Source organism: Microchirus variegatus (assembly GCF_963457635.1).
Source record: "Microchirus variegatus genome assembly, chromosome: 2".
NCBI classification, from domain to species: domain Eukaryota; kingdom Metazoa; phylum Chordata; class Actinopteri; order Pleuronectiformes; family Soleidae; genus Microchirus; species Microchirus variegatus.
The window spans coordinates 44,755,815-44,777,526 of record NC_139803.1 but is presented as its reverse complement, the minus strand read 5'-3'; the positions used below and the strand labels follow the sequence as shown (position 1 = coordinate 44,777,526).

Below are 21,712 nucleotides of genomic sequence, written 5' to 3'. Positions count from 1 at the left end.
ACTCTCCCACACCAAAGTCACTCACTCTCTCACACCAAAGTCACTCACTCTCCCACACCAAAGTCACTCACTCTCCCACACCAAAGTCACTCACTCTCTCACACCAAAGTCACTCACTCTCCCACACCAAAGTCACTCACTCTCCCACACCAAAGTCACTCACTCTCTCACACCAAAGTCACTCACTCTCTCACACCAAAGTCACTCACTCTCCCACAACAAAGTCACTCACTCTCACACACCAAAGTCACTCACTCTCCCACACCAAAGTCACTCACTCTCTCACACCAAAGTCACTCACTCTCTCACACCAAAGTCACTCACTCTCCCACAACAAAGTCACTCACTCTCACACACCAAAGTCACTCACTCTCCCACACCAAAGTCACTCACTCTCACTCACCAAAATCACTCACTCTCCCACACCAAAGTCACTCACTCTCACACACCAGTCACTCACTCTCCCACACCAAAGTCACTCACTCTCCCACACCAAAGTCACTCACTCTCACTCACCAGTCACTCACTCTCCCACACCAAAGTCACTCACTCTCTCACACACCAGTCACTCACTCTCCCACACCAAAGTCACTCACTCTCACACACCAAAGTCACTCACTCTCACACACCAATGTCACTCACTCTCCCACACCAAAGTCACTCACTCTCTCACACACCAGTCACTCACTCTCCCACACCAAAGTCACTCATTCTCACACACCAAAGTCACTCACTCTCACACACCAATGTCACTCACTCTCCCACACCAAAGGGTTCTTAATCTTAATCAAAGTCACTCACTCTCTCACACTCATCTCACATGCTGCCTCGTGTGGACACAAAGTGACCACTTGAGGCAGCAGAGGACCAGCAGCTCCTGTGAGCTAAAAATCACAGATTTTCTCTATGGATTTTGGTGTGGGAGAGTGAGTGGTTTACAGACTTGAGTTTCCTGTTGGTAAAGTCTTTTCTAACAGTGAGATAAAGTCGTGATCATGTGACGCAGACACAGACTTTAACTGATGCAGATTTGATGAACTCAGTCTTTTATTGAGTGGCTTGAACCTGGTTTGCTTGTGTCTTTGTTGGCAGTCGTGTTTTCTGGAGTTCTCTGCAGCAGGGGGCGCTCACAACACAGTTATCATCACTGTGTGTGTGTATGTATGTGTGTGTGTGTGTGTGTGTGTGTGTGTGTGTCATGCAGTCACCCTGAACTACCCCTTTATTATTTAGACTTATTAGTTCTTTCACCTCATTCTCACATCTCTCCCTCTTTTCATCTCTGTTTCATTCAGCTGGAATGCAGACGTGGAGGTCATGACAGAGGTCATGACTGGTCACACACACACACACACACACACACGCACACACACACACACACACACACACACACACACACACGCACACGTGTGTTGTTTTATGTATTAATGCGTTGTCATGCACTTCCTCCTCCACTGCTTTTATTCTTAATATGGTACTTCATCATCCTGACTGCACCTGAACACTGTCTTTAATTAACACTAACTTTGTGTGTGTGTGCGTGTGTGTGTGCGTGCACAGAGTCCATGTTGTTTTCTTGTTGCTATGTCTTTAGTTGGATGTTGTGTAATTTGTTACACACAGTTGTTGAGCCTCAGGTTTGTGTTTTTATGACGACATGACGTCTGAGCAGCTGTGAACAGGTTTTTATGAAATAATGATGTAAATGAAGACACTGAAGGAGCTAAAGTCTGTGATGTTTTTAAGAACATGTGTAAACCACTCACTCTCACACACCAAAGTCACTCACTCTCACACACCAAAGTCACTCACTCTCTCACACCAAAGTCACTCACTCTGCCACACCAAAGTCACTCACTCTGCCACACCAAAGTCACTCACTCTGCCACACCAAAGTCACTCACTCTGCCACACCAAAGTCACTCACTCTGCCACACCAAAGTCACTCACTCTCCCACACCAAAGTCACTCACTCTCCCACACCAAAGTCACTCACTCTCCCACACCAAAGTCACTCACTCTCCCACACCAAAGTCACTCACTCTCCCACACCAAAGTCTCTCACTCTCCCACACCAAAGTCACTCACTCTGCCACACCAAAGTCACTCACTCTGCCACACCAAAGTCACTCACTCTCCCACACCAAAGTCACTCACTCTCCCACACCAAAGTCACTCACTCTCTCACACCAAAGTCACTCACAGGAGTTGTTGATCCACTGCTGCCTCCATCACTAACTTACAATGACTGATTTTAGTGAATTCAGCTTTTAAAATATTTACTTTAGACTTAACTCAGTGACACAAAGTGACCACACGAGGCAGCAGAGGACCAGCAGCTCCTGTGTCCCTGTGAGCTAAAATTACTGGTTTTCTCTATGGGCTTTGGTGTGGGAGAGTGAATGACTTTGGTGTGGGAGAGTGAGTGACTTTGGTGTGTGAGAGTACTTGACGCCTGTTCCTTTTAATGTGTTTCTCTGTTCTTTAATCTCTTTAAATGTATAAATAATGTGTATATTAACATCAGATCATCATCTCTGTCTTTCAGGGTAAAGTAGCTCAAACTGCTTGTATGTCAGCATGTAAACACATCTCCACGTCGCTGATGCAGCTGCTTCTCGACCCTGAGGTTCGTCAGATCTCCATGGGGGCGCTACACCAGCTCAACGCTGACGTCAAGGAGTGTGAAGGTCGGTGGCCACGCCCCCACTCCTCTCCCTGACCTCTGACCTTTGCTTCTGTTTCCTTCTACTCGTCCAGTTTATCTCTGACTTTTATCTTCTCTTCTCCTTCGCACACACACACACACACACACACACACACACAAGACTTCGTAAGAGTTCAGATAAATTGACATTTTCATCTGAAACGGGAATAAAAAGTGACATATTTTCATAAAACATGATTCAAACACAGAAGAAAGAAGAGATTAAAGAAGTGGAAATAGAAGAATAAACGGGAACAAACTGTGTGACGTGTGCAGAGGTCACAAGGTCACGGAGTTCCTCACTCCAGGAAGAAGAATTTGAAGGATGGAAATAATTTAAAATGAGAGGAGAAAAGAGAGAGAGAGAAAAGGAGGAGGGAACGAGGGATGAATGAAAAGGTCAAAGAGGAAGGAGAGATTACAGATTACAGAGGAAGACGAGGGGAAAAGAAACGGTGAAACAAGACGATGGAGAAGAAGAAAAGGATGAAAGAAGAAAAGGAGAGATGGGATTAAAGGAGGGAGGGATTAAGAGAAAATTAACTGTGAGATTTAAAAAGAGACGGAAGAAAAAGAGGGATTAGAGATGAAAGAGATGAAAGAGGGAGAGAGAGAAGAATGAAAAAGTGTTTAAAGAAAAGTTTATTTATTTATAACATTAAAGATAATTAAAAATTAGGATGAAAATAATCTGAAGATTAATGATGATAAAAATGACAGAATACACTTTATAGAGAAGAGTGTGTGTGTGTGTGTGTGTCACAGGGTCACTGAAGATGGCAGGTGTGTGTGCGTGCGTGAGTGTGTGTGTGTGTGTGTGTGTGTGTGTGTGTGTGTTGCTCCCTCGCTCCTCTTTTCTTTCTCGCTCAGTAAAAACCAGTCGTCTTGTTTACGGAGGCCAAGTGACGCCAAGACCTCGACTCACACTCCGTACGACCCCGACACACACACGCGCGCACACACACACACACACACACACTCACACACACACACACACTCTCACACACACACTCAGGCGTCACCCCAAGTTCAAAATCCAGCCGTTGTTTACTGTTCTCCAACACGACGACGAAGCTGCACATTAACAACAAACACACTCGCGCACACACACAGACTCGCACACACACACACACACTTGCACACACACACACTAGAGAAAGCGTTGCTCTGTCACAAACACACTCTCTCACTCCTTCATTCAGTCTTTCAACAAGCGACATGACTCTAACACCCTAACCCTCCTCCTCCTCCTCTTCCTCCTCCTCCTCCTCTTCATCCTCCTCCTCCTCTTCCTCAGTCTGTCATTTGTCTGCCAGTTTTATCTCGATGCAAAGCAAATTCAACCAGGTCTTTGATTATGTAGTTTTTCACTCTCTCTCTGTGTGTGTGTGTGTGTGTGTGTGTGTGTGTGTGTGTCTCTCTCTCTCTCTGTGTGTGTGTGTGTGTGTGTGTGTGTGTGTGGTTTGTATTTTCCCACAGGTTTTGCCAGAGCTGGTCCGGTCGCAGGCTTCCAGGGCGACACGTTGCTTCTGGCCTTCAGTGACTTGAGACAAGTAGGTCTTTGTCTCCGTCCTCGTCCTCTCTCTCTCTCTCTCTCTCTCTCTCTCTCTCGCTCCTTCATTCTTTTTTTTTCTTTTTTTTAAACCTACTATCTTTTTCTTACCCCCCTCCCTCCTCCACTCTCCTCCTCTCCATCCTTTTCTTTTCGTCTCTCGGGCTGTTTTTTGTCGTCATTTCTGACAAATAACATTCACGTCATGGTTGAGCAGCAGAGATGAAGATGAGATCATCATCATCATCATCATCGTCATCATCCTTAGACGTTGATAAAGTTTTATATTTTAACACAGACGTGTCACGTGTGTCCACAGTCACGTCCAACATGAGACTCACAGGTTAACAACGTCAAGTTAAAAAGACATAAAAACCCTGAGAACATAAACGATCAGAGTCTGAACAACTGAACCGTTCTGAAACAACTGCTTCACCTGTCACTCATTTGATGACTCCGCCCACACAGAGGAGGAGGAGGAGGAGGAGGAGGAGCTATGAAGTTGTGGAAAACAATGCGACCGAAGCTAAACTGAGTCGAGTTTGACGGAAAAGTGACTTTAGAGATTAAACATGAGACTGTGTGTGTGTGCACGTACATGTGCAAGTGTGTGCGTGCATGCATGTGTGAGTGTGCGTGAAAGTGTGCATGTGTGAGAGTGCGCATGTGCGAGAGTCTGCGTGTGTGAGAGTGCATGTGTGAGTGTGTGCGTGTGAGAGTGTGCGTGTGCATGTGTGATAGTGTGCGTGTGCATGTGTGATAGTGTGCGTGCGTGCGTACATGTGCAAGTGTGTGCGTGTGAATGTGTGTGCGTGAGTGTCTGTGTGTGTGTGCATATGTGATAGTGTGCGTGTCTGTGAGAGTGTGCGTGTGTGATATTGTGTGTGTGTGTGTGTGAGAGTGTGCGTGCGTGAGTGTCTGTGTGTGTGCGTGAGAGTGTGCATATGTGAGAGTGTGTGTGTGTGTGTGTGTGGCACTTGACTGGCATAGATTGATTAAACACGTGTAACAGCATCATCATCATCATCATCACTGATGGTCTATAAAACAGTTCCTCTTCATCTTCCGATCGACTCGATCGATCTTTGATTGGCTGAAAAGTTTTAAGACTAAAGTGAATCGAGATTTTGTTTCAGTTTTTTCTCGAGAAACGACCGAGTGTTAGATTTTAGTCCTGGGAAAAAGAGAGAGAGAAGAAGAAGATGGGCGGAGTCAACACGCACCACTGTGTGTGTGTGTGTGTGTGTGTGTGTGTGTTGTCGCACATCGACTTTGCGAAAAACAGCGTTTGTTAGGAGAGTGTGAACGTGTGTGTGTGTGTGTGAGTGTGAGAGTGTGCACGAGGAAGTTTGTGTTTCCCATCAACAAGTGTGTGTGTGTCATCTTTGTGAATGTGTGAAACGGGGCGAAGAGCTTTAGTGAAGGTTTGTGTGTGTGTGTGTGTGTGTGTGTGTGTGTGTGTGTGTGTGATCACAGTGAATGTGTGAAACAGGGCGGAGAGCGAGTTAAAAGTTTGTGTGTCTGGCCTCCTGTCTTTGATGTGTGTTTGTGGTTGTTGTTGTAGTGTGTGTGTGTGTGTTGTAGAGTGTGTGTATTGTAATGTGTGTGTGTGTGTGTGTGTGACAGCAGATGACGGATGGCCGTGCAGCTCAGAGCAGCAGTAATGAATGAGGTGACAGACAGAGATGGATCGCCCTTTATTCCTCCGTCACAATCCCTCTTTCTTCCCTCTCTCTCCCTCCTCTCCTCTCTTTCTCCTGCTGTCGGGATGATGCAGTGCCTCTTGTTCTCTCGCTCGGAGGAGGAGAAGAAGGAGGAAGGGGGGAAGAGGAGAGGAAAAATTGCATTCATGTGGCATCCATGTTTACTTCTCCCCCTCCTCTTCCTCCTCCTCTTCCTCCTCCTCATCCTCTCTTTTCTTGTGTTGATCAGAATCGTCGTCGTTTCCTCGTCTTTCAGCTCTTTCATTTTCTCTCATCCTTTGTTTTTTTTAACCTTTATCATATCAAAAGAGAGGGAATTCCTCCCCCTGTGTGTGTGTGTGTGTGTGTGTGTGTGTGTGCACGCACATCTGCCTGACACACATCTCTCACTTGTGTGTGTGTGTGTGTGTTTACGTTTTTAGACAAACTTTTCATGTTTGTTATATTTTTAGGATTTTATAACTGACGTTTACGGGCGTGCGTGTGTGTGTGTGTTATCGTGTGTGTGTGTGTGCGTGCGTGCGTATGTGTGTGTTGTCGTGTGTGTGTGTGTGTGTGTGTGTGTGTGTGTGTGTGTGTGTGTGTGTGTGTGAGAATAATGGTCGATAAATCATGCTGACGGGGTCGTTTGTGTTGGTCTAGTCCTGGTGTTCTGGAAGGTTCTGGGGTCCTGGGACAGAGCTGAGACATCACACACACACACACACACCCACACACACACACAGACTTTTTGACTTTAAATCAAACCCAGTTTCATTCATTTTGAAACACATGTTTTTATCAGTAATTGTCATCGTTTGTCATCATTTTCTTGTTTTTCTTTGATTAGTTTGAGGAAACAAAGATCTTCGCTCCCCAAGAAATAGTTATATTTTTATTTTAAAACATATTTGGCCACTTAATGTTCAGTTAATGTGATTTATGTTAAGAAAGGAAAGAGAACGTTTTTGTTACTTTTCGATTTTTAACAGCACTTTTCTACAGGATCTGTGTGTGTGTGTGTGTGTGTGTGTGTGTGTGTGTCCTCTCTGTGACGTTAGTGTCCTGACCTTTACCTCGAGAGTTCGTCCAAAACCAATGTCACTGTGTGATAACTGTTATCCTGTGTGTGTGTGTGTGTGTGTGTGTGTGTGAGACCCTGAAGACTGAGATAAAGTGAAGATTCGCAGACTTTCATGTTTTGAGATTAAACTCCAAAATCATGGTTAAGGACATTTGTGACGTAATCTCTCGTCAGGAAAAACCTTGTCCTGATTCTGTCTCAGTTTTATTTGCGTCTTCGTTGTTTTCGTCTTCACGTCCTGACGCTCAGACCTGAAGTCAAGGACAGACGAAGTGTTTTCTTAAAGAATAAACCTTTAAAAAATAATCTCCTTTAAATTTTCATCAAACGTCACATTTAAAGATTTCCTAATCCAACGTAAACTCCTTTAATCTGTCACACTTGAGCCAGACTTTAATCCTGACTCCAGTTTGACTTCGCGGTGTCGACCTTTGACCCGAGCAGATGATAATCTGCAGGAGAGTTTTGTTTATTAAAAACAGAGAGTGTGTTTTTATATCAGGGAATAAAATAATCTCACTTTGTTTTTCTTCCCAGAAACACTTGAGTTTTCCTTCTTACGGTAAATGGACGTGTTTTTCTTTCTGTCGCTCACTATTTACGTCAAAATTAGCATCGCGTCAAAGTGCAGCGGTGTCGTTTTCAGCCTCGGGGGGAAAACGTGTGGTGTGACAGACGGAGAGGGCGCCTCCTGCTGGCCGCTCTGAGCAGCTGATGAGCCTGAAAACATCTTTATTTCACTGGAGATTAAACCTGGACGTTAAAAAGTCAGGGACTTAAACGTGAGCTTTGAGGAACGCTGACACTGTGGAGCGATAAGATTATAGAAAAGATTCTTAATTTATCATTAAACTATATTTACAGTGTTTTATACAATTATTTCACTCAGTTATCTTCACTTAATCCAGGTAATCTGTCTTTAGTGTCTCACTTTATGAGACGTTTCAGTGACGACGAGGACAGAGGACGGAAAGACGACCGTCACATTCCTGAGGAGTGTGGTCACTGTGTGTGTGTGTGTGTGTGTGTGTGTGTGTGTGTGTGTGTGTGTGTGCAGCCTCCCTGATGCCATTTAAAAGCAAGAAAGTGAATCAGAGTGGAAAATAGACGAGATTAGAGATTATCAACACAGATTCACAGTCAGGAGTCTAAAATAAAACTTTTCTCTGGCTCTAAATCAACACATCAACTGTTTGTATGAAATATGAGAATGTTATATTCAGATTAAAGTCAAAATAATGTCGGAATTGTGAGATTAAACTCAGAATAAAGACGAAATTATCAGAATAAAGTCAAAATAATGTCGGAATTTTGAGATTGAAGTTTGATTAAAGTCAGAATTCTGAAATTCAAGTCAATTCAGTCAAATTCAGAGTTTAATTTTGAGATTAAACTCGGAATAAAGGCGGAATTTTCAGATTATAGTTTGAATAAAGTTGGAATTTTGAGATTAAAGTTTGATTAAAGTCAGAATTCTGACTTTTTATATCTAAATAATTCAAGTCAAATAAACTTATTATTATATTTTTAAAAATCAAAAAGATTTGAATAAAATGAAAACGTGAAGGACAAAGACTTTGACGTGATTGAAACGTTCAACAGTGACGTCATGTGACCTGAGAGTCACTTTAATCTCTGCTTTCTTTTTGCTGTGTGTGTGTGTGTGTGTGTGTGTGTGTGTGTGTGTGTGTGACCTCTGACCTCAGAGACGTGAACACACAGAGGGAAAATAAAGACGAGAAGAGTGGATGAAAGTCATGAACGAGGGATGAATGAAGTGAGAGATGACAGCAGAGAGAGAGCGAGAGAGAGAGAGAGGGTGAGATTGTGAATTCAGAAAACGAGACACGGATGAATGAATGAAAATGTGAAAAAGAAGCGAAGGATCAGGAGTAAAAGAGTGAAAGAGTTCAGTCAGGTGAAAGTGATACGGACGTCCAGGGTGGTCTCTCTCTCTCTCTCTCTCTCTCTCTCTCTCTCTCTCTCTCTCTCTCTCTCTCTCTCTCTGTCTCTCTCTGTCTCTCTCTCTCTCTCTCTCTCTGGGAGGCTGACACTTCTCTTCTTCCGTTGACCGCCCTCAGAAGGGGGGATGAATGGATGAGTGAGGAGGGGTGAAAAGAGCCAGATGATCTGAGAAGAAAAGAGGATGATGATGATGATGATGATGAAGATGATGATGATGAGAGGATGAGCAGCAGACGGACGTTTAAATGATCGCCCGCCGATCTTTTAGAGGAAGAGAGAGAGAGAGAAAACTATGAGTCAGCGAAAAGAAAGCAGAGTTAAAAGTGACTCTGGTCTTTTTTCTGAATATTCCAACTTTATTCTGACTTTAATCTCAAAATTCCGACTTTATTCTAACTTTAATCTGAATATTCCAACTTAATTTTGACTTTAATCTCAAAGTTCTGACTTTTTCTGACTTTAATCTCAAAATTCCAACTTTAATCTAACTTTAATCTGAATATTCCCACTTAATTTTGACTTTCATCTCAAAATTCCGACTTTATTCTAACTTTAATCTGAATATTCCAACTTTATTTTGACTTTCATCTCAAAATTCCGACATTAATCTGACTTTAATTTCACATTATATTCTCATATTTCATACTAACAGTGTTGATTTAGAGCCAGAGAAAAGTTTTATTTTCGACTCCTGACTGTGAATCTGTCTCTAATCTCTAATCTCGTCTATTTTCCACTCTGATTCACTTTCTTCCTCTTAAACGGCGTCAGGGAGGCTGCACACACACACACACACACACACACACACACACACACACACACACACACACACACACACACACACACACACACACACACACACACACACACACACAGAGATGACCATCTGATTGTGTGTGTGTGTGTGTGTGTGTTGCTCGGCCTCTGGTTGAACTTCCTGTCCCGTCTGTGGTCGTCTCTTATCGTGGTCAGTGCAGGTCAAACCATGGTCATTATCCTGCTCTCTGATTGGTCGAGGAGGGAGTGGAGCTGGACGACGCTAAACTTCCGACCAATGGTCAAGCAGCGGTCAGGAGGGGGGGGGGGGAGGAGGAGGAAGGTCAATGTGGTTTAAACTCACATTTGATACAGTTACACACACACACACACACACACACACACACACACACTGATGACCATGTGGTGACCGTGGTCACATCATTGTTCACCGTTATCAGGTTTGACCTCAGCATCGTTTTCTGTGTGTGTGTGTGTGCGTGTGTGTGTGTGTGTGCGTGTGTGTGTGTGTCATATCTTTCAACCACTTCCTGTTTTGGTGACACAGAGGAGGCGGAGCCAGTGAGAGTTGAGCTGTTTTGTCGTTAAATGATCGTTTATCAGTGAATGTGAATCTCAATAATTTAATAATCCCTGTGTGTGTGTGTTTGTGTATTTTCTCCTTCAGAAAACTAAAAACAGACTTTGAGTTACGACGACATGAAGGAAATATTTAAAGTTGTTACTTTTTGGATCAGACGTGATCAAAGAAAACTGAGGTTTAACTGCGTCACCATGGAAACCACTGACTTTTAGTTAAAGTTTTAAAAAATCGTAGTTTTTTGGGGGGAAAAAAACCTGTTAATGTTAAATAAATGTGAAGTAAATGAGGTGAAGTTTGTCCTCAGATTGAGTGAAAGTTTACAAAGACACTGAGTGTTGACCTTTGACCTGTGGCTGTCAAAGGTCAAAGGTCAACAGTTGAGGCTTTTAGCTTCTTCACAGAAATCTGCACCTCAACGTCAACATGGAGTTTAATATGGATTATTGTGGATTATAGAATAAATCAGTAGATCCTTAACTTTAAAATGAATCAGCAGTTTTTCGGTTTATTCTTATAAAGAATTATATAAAGATTATGAACCAAACAAGTCAATAATTATTCAGTAAAAGACAAAATGTTCTTTATAAATTAACTTTCATCTTATTTTAATCTGGATTAAACAGCTTCACCTATTTATTATTGTAAAAGTAATAAATAGAAAATGAAAGTTGAGTTTTTTTAGATAAATAAGACACTTTTTAGACGTAGTTTGACCTTTGTCCCAGAAAAGTGATAAGAAAACACTTTTCCTCTCTGTGACCTTTGACCTGAGCTGAAAGATGGACAGATTAAAGCAAAGGGAAGTGAAGACGACGACAGACGACTGAGACGTGACCAACTTTAAACATTTAAACATTTAAACATTCTCCAGACACACACACACACACACAGAGCTGTGATTGACAGGTGTCAGCGTGGTCTGTGGTGACCTTTGACCTCAGAGAGACGTGATGATGATGATGATGAGGGACAGGAGTCAAAGTGAAGGAGGACAGAGACGTCTTTATGAGGACATGAACATGAGGCTTTTTATGACCTCGTTTGTGGATTAAAGTGGATTAAAAGAAAGAAAAGACTTACGATTAAAGGTGAAGTTTGTTTTAGTGCAGTTTGTACGAAGTTTCCTTAAAGAAAAGAACGGATTTAAGACATAAAATCTACGTCAGTTTAAGTCTACGACGTTTTTGAGAACATGATCATGTCTTTATCTCACTGTTAAACTGAAGTTTGTAAACCACTCACTCTCTCACACCAAAGTCACTCACTCTCTCACACCAAAGTCACTCACTCTCACACACCAAAGTCACTCACTCTCACACACCAAAGTCACTCACTCTCCCACACCAAAGTCACTCACTCTCCCACGCCAAAGTCACTCACTCTCACACGCCAAAGTCACTTACTCTCCCACACCAAAGTCACTCACTCTCCCACACCAAAGTCACTCACTCTCACACGCCAAAGTCACTCACTCTCCCACACCAAAGTCATTCAATCTCCCTCACCAAAGTCACTCACTCCCCCTCACCAAAGTCACTCACTCTCCCACACCAAAGTCACTCACTCTCCCACACCAAAGTCACTCACTCACTCTCTCACACCAAAGTCACTCACTCTCCCACACCAAAGTCACTCACTCTCTCACACCAAAGTCACTCACTCTCTCACACCAAAGTCACTCACTCTCACACACCAAAGTCACTCACTCTCCCACACCAAAGTCACTCACTCTCCCACACCAAAGTCACTCACTCTCACACGCCAAAGTCACTCACTCTCCCACACCAAAGTCACTCACTCTCCCTCACCAAAGTCACTCACTCTCCCACACCAAAGTCACTCACTCTCTCACACCAAAGTCACTCACTCTCTCACACCAAAGTCACTCACTCTCCCACACCAAAGTCACTCACTCTCCCACACCAAAGTCACTCACTCTCACACACCAAAGTCACTCACTCTCACACACCAAAGTCACTCACTCTCTCACACCAAAGTCACTCACTCTCCCACACCAAAGTCACTCACTCTCACACACCAAAGTCACTCACTCTCTCACACCAAAGTCACTCACTCTCCCACACCAAAGTCACTCACTCTCACACACCAAAGTCACTCACTCTCACACACCAAAGTCACTCACTCTCCCACACCAAAGTCCACACAAAGTGACCACACGAGGCAGAAGAGGTCCAACAGCTCCTGTGTCCCTGTGAGCTAAAATCACTGGTTTTCTCTATGGGCTTTGGTGTGGGAGAGTGAGTGGTTTACTAACTTGAGTTTCTGTCTCACAGTTAAAGATAAAGACATGATCATGTGACTCAGACGTCATAGAAACTCAAACTGAGTCTTTTTGTTTTCTTCTCAGCCTGGTTTTCAGTTTCATGTCCAAACACCTGAACTGTCTCTTTAAGAGAAACCAGGAGCTGCACTGATCTCTGGGAAATGGACGAGTGAGTGATGGATGAGTGAGTGAGTGATGGATGAGTGAAGGATGGATGGATGAATGAGTGATGGATGATGGAGCCAACATGGCTGTGTTTTCTGATAAAAGTAAAAATCCACTTTCCTTTGCTTTTAGTGACCTTTGACCTTTACTCTGTTAGAGATACAGAAAACATGGACGTGAAGAGGAGTTTTGTGTGTGTGTGTGTGTGTGTGTGTGTGTGTGTGTGTGTGTGTGTGTGTGTGTGTGTGTGTTCTTGTACTTGCAGCATACTGAGGACCAGTGAGGGTTTTAAACCAACAAAGTGAGGTCATTTTTACGAAGTGAGGACATTTTGGCCGGTCCTCACTTTGTTTTCATTGAAATCACTTCTTTAGGTTGCTATAACATGCTATACTCAATTTGTCAAAACTTTTAATTTTGGACGACTTTTTCTAAAATTTTGGACCACATTTTTTTATCAAATTTTGGACCTTTTTTTTTTATCAAATTTTGGACCAAATTTTTTTATCAAATTTTGGACCAAATTTTTTTATCAAATTTTGGACCAAATTTTTTTAACCAAATTTTGGACCAAATTTTTTTTTTTTTAATTTTGGACCAAATTTCTTTTTTCAAGTTTTGGACCAAATTAATTTTTTCAAATTTTGGACCAAACATTTTGGGGCAAATTTTTTTTCAAATTTTGGGTAATTTTTTTTCAAATTTTGGGTAATTTTTTTTCAAATTTTGGGTCAAATTTTTTTCAAAATTTGGGTCAACATTTTTTTCAAAATTTGGGTCAACATTTTTTTCAAAATTTGGGTCAACATTTTTTTCAAAATATGGGTCAACATTTTTTTCAAAATATGGGTCAACATTTTTTCCAAAATATGGGTCAACATTTTTTTCAAAATTTGGGTCAATTTTTTTTTTTTCAAATTTAGGAAGACATAGTATAGTATGACGTTTTTGTAAAATGTTGGACCAAAAATTAAAAAAATAAAATACAATCGAAAAAGTTTTCCAGCCCTATTTGCTCTGGGGCTCCACCTGCAGACATTTTATGGTACTGCAACCAGTAGTTCTTTATAGATGTCATTCATGAAGTAGATATTTGTAATTTTGTTGATTTATAAAGTGGAAATGCTGGTCCTCAGTATGCAGCAAGTACAAGAATGTGTGTGTGTGTGTGCGTGTGTGTGTGTAAAACGCAGCAACTCCCTGACGATTCTAAACAAATAAAGCTGGAAAAACCATCAACAAGTCTGTTAAACTAAGGAGAAAGTGAGGGAGGAGAGGAGGAGGAGTGGGTGAGATTAGGATGAAGGAGGGAAGAGAGAGAGCGAGAGACCATTAGTATAAATGAGAGTAAACGACAACAAGAAATGAGAAAATAACACTGAAGAATCAGAGGAAGTGTGTGTGTGTGTGTGTGTGTGTGTGTGTGTGTGTGTGTGTGTGTGTGTGTGTGTGTGAGCAGACAGGAGTGATAGTGCAGAGTGAGGTCATGGTGAGGTGAGAGAGGGAGAGCGAGACGAAGAGAGAAGTTCAGCGAGAGGTGAAGAGAGAGAGTGTGTGTGTGTGTGTGTGTGTGTGTGTGTGGAGGGTGAACCGAGGGTCAGGTGTGTGTGTGTGTGTGTGATGGAGGAACCTGCTCGCTCGCTCGTGTGTGGTTCACATTTTTTGTAAAGACCTCTCTCTCTTTATCAGTGTGATCTTCTTTGTTGAACTTCCTCCTTCGTCTCTTAATTCACCTCAAGTTCATCTGAATCTGTGGAGAAAAACATTATCTTCTTAAACTGACGTTGATTTAGTTTACTGATTTCTTTGGTCAGTGGCTAAAATCTTGTTTTCCACTCACTCTCCCACACCAAAGTCCATAGAGAAAACCAGTGATTTTAGCTCACAGGGACACAGGAGCTGCTGGTCCTCTGCTGCCTCGTGTGGTCACTTTGTGTCACTGAGTTAAGTCTAAAGTCAATATTTTAAAAGCTGAATTCACTAAAATCAAAGTGAGTGACTTTGGTGTGGGAGAGTGAGTGACTTTGGTGTGGGAGAGCGAGTGACTTTGGTGTGGGAGAGTGAGTGACTTTGGTGTGGCAGAGTGAGTGACTTTGGTGTGAGAGAGCGAGTGACTTTGGTGTGAGAGAGCGAGTGACTTTGGTGTGAGAGAGCGAGTGGCTTTGGTGTTGGAGAGTGAGTGAATTTGGTGTGAGAGAGCGAGTGACTTTGGTGTGGGAGAGTGAGTGACTTTGGTGTGGCAGAGTGAGTGACTTTGGTGTGAGAGAGTGAGTGACTTTGGTGTGGGAGAGTGAGTGACTTTGGTGTGGGAGAGCGAGTGACTTTGGTGTGGGAGAGCGAGTGACTTTGGTGTGGGAGAGTGAGTGACTTTGGTGTGGCAGAGTGAGTGACTTTGGTGTGGGAGAGTGAGTGACTTTGGTGTGGGAGAGCGAGTGACTTTGGTGTGGGAGAGCGAGTGACTTTGGTGTGGGAGAGCGAGTGACTTTGGTGTGGGAGAGCGAGTGACTTTGGTGTGGGAGAGCGAGTGACTTTGGTGTGGGAGAGCGAGTGACTTTGGTGTGGGAGAGCGAGTGACTTTGGTGTGGGAGAGCGAGTGACTTTGGTGTGGGAGAGTGAGTAGTTTGTCCCATTTGTCCTTCATTAGGAGACACATTTGTCCTCATGAGTTAAATCTAAGATTAATAAATTCAGATTAACAGTTTTATAAACACTTTGCATCATCATGACTCAGCAGTTTTTCAATAATCAGACATTCATTCATTCTCTCTAACTCGTCCTCTGTCTCTCTCTCTCTCTCTCTCTCTCTCATTTAGTTTTGTTCTTCCTCCTCCTCTTCCTCCTCCTCCTCCCTCGCTCACATATGGTTTCTGTGTGTGTGTGTGTGTGTGTTACCCAGAGTGCACTGGGGCTCATAGATGAGTGTTTAAATGAAAGTTTAAAGATGATTTCATGTCAAATATAATAATCACACATTATAAAACATTTCATTGTTATTCTCGGTCTTTTAATGTGAAGGCGAAACAGGAAGTTGACTCTGTGTGTGTGTGTGTGTGTGTGTGTGTGTGTGTGTGTGTGTGTGTTACAGTTACTGGAGTTGTTTACACAGTGGGATTGGTCGACGTATTTGGCAGATTACGGAAAGGCGTCGTGTAAATATCTGCGAGTGAATCCTCACACGACGCTGACGCTGCTCGACAAGTGAGTATCTTCATCATCATCATCATCTTCATCATCATGTTCCAAACACAATCAGACAAATGATAGAAGCTTTTATTTTGAAACTCATGTCATTAAACTCTCATGAATCGTTGACAATTAAATCAAACATTGATTTAAATCTACATAAAGATCAAATTTGCACTTTTTGCAATTAAATTGTTTCAAATTGAGATTTTTAATGATAAAACATTAGCTTAGCTTATGTTAGCATTCGGGCTATAAAAAGTAAAAAAAAAAAAAAGTTTAGTCTAGCTTTCTGATTTAACAAAATAAAATCCCACTGGCTAAAACTTATGCTAAGCTAGGCTAACTTAGCAACAACTATCTCAGACTTTTGCTTTGAAGTAAAACGACATCAGCAGAAAAAATCACTCGACAAAACTAACAAACATTTGACAACAAAGTCTTTGATCTTCATCATCTTTTTTCTCATTTTTATTTTTATTTTATTGTGACAGGGTGTTTAAGCCGTGAGTATTTCCTGTGTGTGTGTGTGTGATGAACACATGCATGTGCACACGTGTGTGTGTGTGTGTGTGTGTGTGTGAATTTACATGAAGGAATGAATACATTTTATTTTGAAAATTGTGTGAAATATTACACATACAAAATTATGACTCAAAGACAGCATGTTTGTTTTTAAAGGGACAGTTCAACTAAATGTGCTGACTCATGTTTCCTGCACTGCTGTGTGTGTGTGTGTGTGTGTGTGTGTGTGTTCTTGTACTTGCAGCATACTGAGGACCAGTGAGGGTTTTTAACCAACAAAGTGAGGTCATTTTTACGAAGTGAGGACATTTTGGCCGGTCCTCACTTTGTTTTCAATGAAATCACTTCCTTAGGTTGCTATAACATGCTATACTCAATTTCATTTTGGACCAAAAATTTTGGGTCAAATGTTTTTAAAAAATTTGGTCGATATAGTATAGTATGAGGTTTTTTTCAAATTTTGGGTCAAAAGTTTTTTTTCAAATTTTTGAACGACATAGTATAGTATGATGGTTTTGTCAAATTTTGGACGAAAAATTTTTGGTCAAATTTTTTTTTTCAAATTTTGGACGACAGTGTAGTATGAGTTTTTTGTCAAATTTTGGACCAAAAATTTTTGGTGAAAGATTTTTTAAAATTTTGGACGACATAGTATAGTATGACGTTTTTGTCAAATTTTGTACCAAAAATTTTTGGTCAAAATTTTTTTTTCAAATTTTGGACGACATAGTGTAGTATGAGTTTTTGGTCCAAAATTTGAACTAAACTTTTTTTGTCAAATATTTTTTCAAATTTTGGAGGACATTTTGTTTTGGACCAAACATTTTGGGTCAATTTTTTTTAAAGATTTTGGACGACATAGTATAGTATGACGTTTTTGACAAATTTTGGATCCAAAATTTTGGGTAATTTTTTTTTTTCAAATTTTGAACGACATAATATTGTATGATGGTTTTGTGAAATTTTAGACCAAAAATTTTTGGCCCAATTTTTTTTTAAATTTTGGTCGACATAGTATAGTATGATGGTTTTGTCAAATTTTGGACGAAAAATTTTTGGTCAAATTTTTTTTTTCAAATCTTGGACGACAGTGTAGTATGAGTTTTTTGTCAAATTTTGGACCAAAAATTTTTTGTCAAAGATTTTTTCAAATTTTGGACGACATAGTATAGTATGACGTTTTTGTCAAATTTTGTACCAAATATTTTTGGTCAAAATTTTTTTTCAAATTTTGGAAGACATAGTGTAGTATGAATTTTTGGTCCAAAATTTGAACTAAACTTTTTTTGTCAAATATTTTTTCAAATTTGAGGACATTTTGTTTTGGACCAAACATTTTGGGTAAATTTTTTTTAAAGATTTTGGACGACATAGTATAGTCGTCCAATTTGAACTAAACTTTTTTTGTCAAATATTTTTTCAAATTTTGGAGGACATTTTGTTTTGGACCAAACATTTTGGGTCAATTTTTTTTAAAGATTTTGGACGACATAGTATAGTCGTCCAATTTGAACTAAACTTTTTTTGTCAAATATTTTTTCAAATTTTGGAGGACATTTTGTTTTGGACCAAACATTTTGGGTCAATTTTTTTTAAAGATTTTGGACGACATAGTATAGTATGACGTTTTTGACAAATTTTGGATCCAAAATTTTGGGTAATTTTTTTTTTTCAAATTTTGAACGACATAATATTGTATGATGGTTTTGTGAAATTTTAGACCAAAAATTTTTGGCCCAATTTTTTTTTAAAATTTTGGTCGACATAGTATAGTATGACGTAAAATTTTGGACCAAAAAAAAGTTCTTTGTAGATGTCGTTCATGGAGTAGATATTTGTAATTGTGTTCATTTATAAAGTGGAAATGCTGGTCCTCAGTATGCAGCAAGTACAAGAATGTTTGTGTGTGTGTGTGTGTGTGTACACTTGTCTGACTCTCGTTGTCCTCGTCTTCAGGATGAAGGAAACGAGCAGGAAGAACAACGTCTTCGCTCAGTTCAGGAAGACGGACAGAGACCGACAGCGACTCATCGACGCCGTCATCAAGCAGCTGCGCGGCCTCATCGCTCAGCACCACGCCTGACCCCGCCCACACATGACCCCGCCCACGCCTGACCCCCTGCCCACGTCTCACCGCTCACCTGGACTCACGTCTTCACCACCAGGTGGTGCTGTGGGGTCAGAGGAAGAAATTCTCCTGGTCGCTCCAAACTCCTCCCACATCATGTAACTCCGCCCACCAGGTTAATTCTTATCAACAGATTCAAAAATGTACAGGTTTTTTTCTTTGTGTCTTTGATTTGACGATGAAAACGTCGTCACAAACAAACGTTAAAAACATGGAATCTTTCAGTTTCCGCTCGACTTTCGTGAAATCGACAGAGTAACGCGCAAATTCTTTGGGTTGCGTCATCGCGATTTTAAACACGAGTTCACGATCAACAGACGGAGACGAGTTTCTACAAGAAGCTCTTAAGTGTCTCTCGTCCACGCAAAAATCTGTGACGTCGTCTGGAGAATCTCTGCGATGATTGGCCGTCACGTTGTCGTGACTTTTTTGCAAAAGTTGAAAAATGTCATCTCGTGTCAGACGTGATTTTTCCGCGATGTGAACACTAAAGCGAGCCGCGTTCACGTTAAATCGTGATAAACGTTGTCTTCCCGTGATTAGCGTCGTCCAGTTGAACTTGCGTCAGTTTAATCGATGAACAGCTGATTATTTTTTTTTCTTCGCTCCTCCGTCTTCCGCGTCGTCGCTCACGATGACTCAGCACTTTTTGAATGTACAACAGAAAGTTTTTGTTTAAAGTTTATTTGTTTTGTTTTTTTAAAAGCACTGAACTCAGGATCACGCGTGAACGAGATTACGATGAACAGAACGTTAGTTACTGAGGTTTCCCCTGACGTCGCGATGATACGGCATTTTTTTGCCAAACATGACTCATCGTTTTATAATCGTCATGTGTTTTAGTCTTAAAGTGTGAACGTCACGTCTTCCATAAACTTTACTAACAGAACGTATTTTCACTTTTGATGATTTTTGGAACTAATGTTTTTTTTCTTGAACTTGGTGCAATAATAATATAGCATTGGAATCTGCAGGTGTGTGTGTGTGTGTGTGTGTGTGTGTGTGTGTGTGTGTGTGTGTGTGTGTGTGTGCTTTATAAAGGGAATCAGTCAGTGTTTGTTAGTTAAAAGGATTTAAAGACTTTTCCATCAATGAAATCAACATCTTTGCTGATGATGTTTTGTGTTTCTTTAGTTGTGTATTTTTCAGGTGTTAATAAAGGGAACGAGGGTCACTGACGATGAAGCAGCAACAACTGGTGTTTGATGTTTAAGGAACATGTTCACGTCTTTATTTCACTGTAAGACAGACTTTAACAACAGGAAACTCAAGTTTATAAAACCACTCACTCTCTCACACCAAAGCCCATAGAGAAAACCAGTGATTTTAGCTCAAAGGGACACAGGAGCTGCTGGTCCTCTGCTGCCTCGTGTGGTCACTTTGTGTCACTGATTTAAATTATAATCAAGGTTTTTTAAAGCCGAATTGTCAAAATCAGTCATTGTAAGTTAGTGATGGAGGCAGCAGTGGATCAACAACTCCTGTGAACTCCTGTGTGCTGTGATGTTAAAATCACTGGTTTACTCTATGGACTTTGGTGTGGGAGAGTGAGTGACTTTGGTGTGGGAGAGTGAGTGACTTTGGTGTGGGAGAGTGAGTGGTTTACAACAGTTTCCTGTTGGAAATGTCTGTCTCAAAGTGAGATAAAGACGTGAACATGTGACGTAGGTATCGTACAATTAAAGTGACGTAGATTTTGTTGTAAGTTTGTAAGTGTGTTGTGTTGTTGCATTAAACCACTAAATATTAAACTGAATTGTGTGTCCGTCTCTTTTTCCCACACAAACACAAAGTTCTTCTTCTGTCTCAGTTCTTTGCAGGACAGTGAACTTTGACCTCTGAGACGACACGGGTGTCTGCTGTGATGAATGTGATTAATGAGGAGTTTGTTGCTTTGGAGACAAAAGTCATAGTTTAGTAAAGCATCCACAACTTCATCACATCATAGGATTTGAACTCACAACCTCTGACACAAGTCTTACTCTCACAACGTCAAACTATACTATGTAGTACGTCACACTATACTATGTCGTCCAAAATGTCTCTTTTTTGAAAAAATAATTTGGTCCAAAATTTGACAAAAACGACATCATCGTCCAAAATCTGACAATTTTTTGGAAAACCATTTTTTTGGTCCAAAACTTGACAAAAACGTAATAAAATACTATGTAGTACGTCATACTATACTATGTCGTCCATAATGTGAAAATTTTTGGAAAAAAAAATTTGGTCCAAAATTTGACAAAAACGACATACTATACTATGTCGTCCAAAATCTGACCATTTTTTTGAAAAACGTTTTTTTGGTCCAAAAATTGGCAAAAACGTCATACTATACTATGTAGTACGTCCTACTATACTATGTCGTCCATAATATGACCATTTTTAAAAAAAATAAATGTCCAAAATTTCACAAAAACGACATACTATACTATGTTGTCCAAAATCTGACCATTTTTTTGAAAAACATTTTTTTGGTCCAAAACTTGTCCAAAACGTCATACTATACTATGGAGTACGTCCCACTATACTATGTCGTCCATAATGTGATCATTTTTGGAAAATAAAAAATTGGTCCAAAATTTGACAAAAACGACATACTATACTATGTCGTCCAAAATCTGACCATTTTTTTGAAAAACTTTTTTTGGTCCAAAACTTGACAAAAACGACATACTATACTATGTCGTCCAAAATCTGACCATTTTTTTGAAAAACGTTTTATTGGTCCAAAACTTGTCAAAAACGTCATACTATACTATGTAGTACGTCCTACTATACTATGTCGTCCATAATGTGATTATTTTTGGAAAACAAAAAATTGGTCCAAAATTTGACAAAAACGACATACTATACTATGTCGTCCAAAATCTGAAATTTTTTTTGAAAAACGTTTTATTGGTCCAAAACTTGTCAAAAACGTCATACTATACTATGTAGTACGTCGTACTATACTATGTCGTCCATAATGTGAAAATTTTTGGAAAAAAAAATTTGGTCCAAAATTTGACAAAAACGACATACTATACTATGTCGTCCAAAATCTGACCATTTTTTTGAAAAACGTTTTTTTGGTC

General features: G+C 40.7%; 1 protein-coding gene across 2 annotated transcripts in view; it reads left to right on the top strand.

Annotated features, from left to right (window-relative positions):
• Nucleotides 1-20,335, top strand: part of exoc6b (exocyst complex component 6B) — a 55,555-nt gene extending 35,220 nt beyond the window's left edge. For both annotated transcript variants that reach the window (XM_083910066.1, XM_083910065.1), the window contains 4 exons: nt 2,549-2,690; nt 4,187-4,260; nt 15,885-15,997; nt 18,464-20,335. In XM_083910066.1, the coding sequence (XP_083766192.1) occupies nt 2,549-2,690; nt 4,187-4,260; nt 15,885-15,997; nt 18,464-18,590 (456 nt within the window). In that variant the 3' untranslated portion in view covers nt 18,591-20,335. The remainder of the gene's footprint in view (nt 1-2,548; nt 2,691-4,186; nt 4,261-15,884; nt 15,998-18,463) is intronic.
• Nucleotides 20,336-21,712: the final 1,377 nt, after the last annotated feature.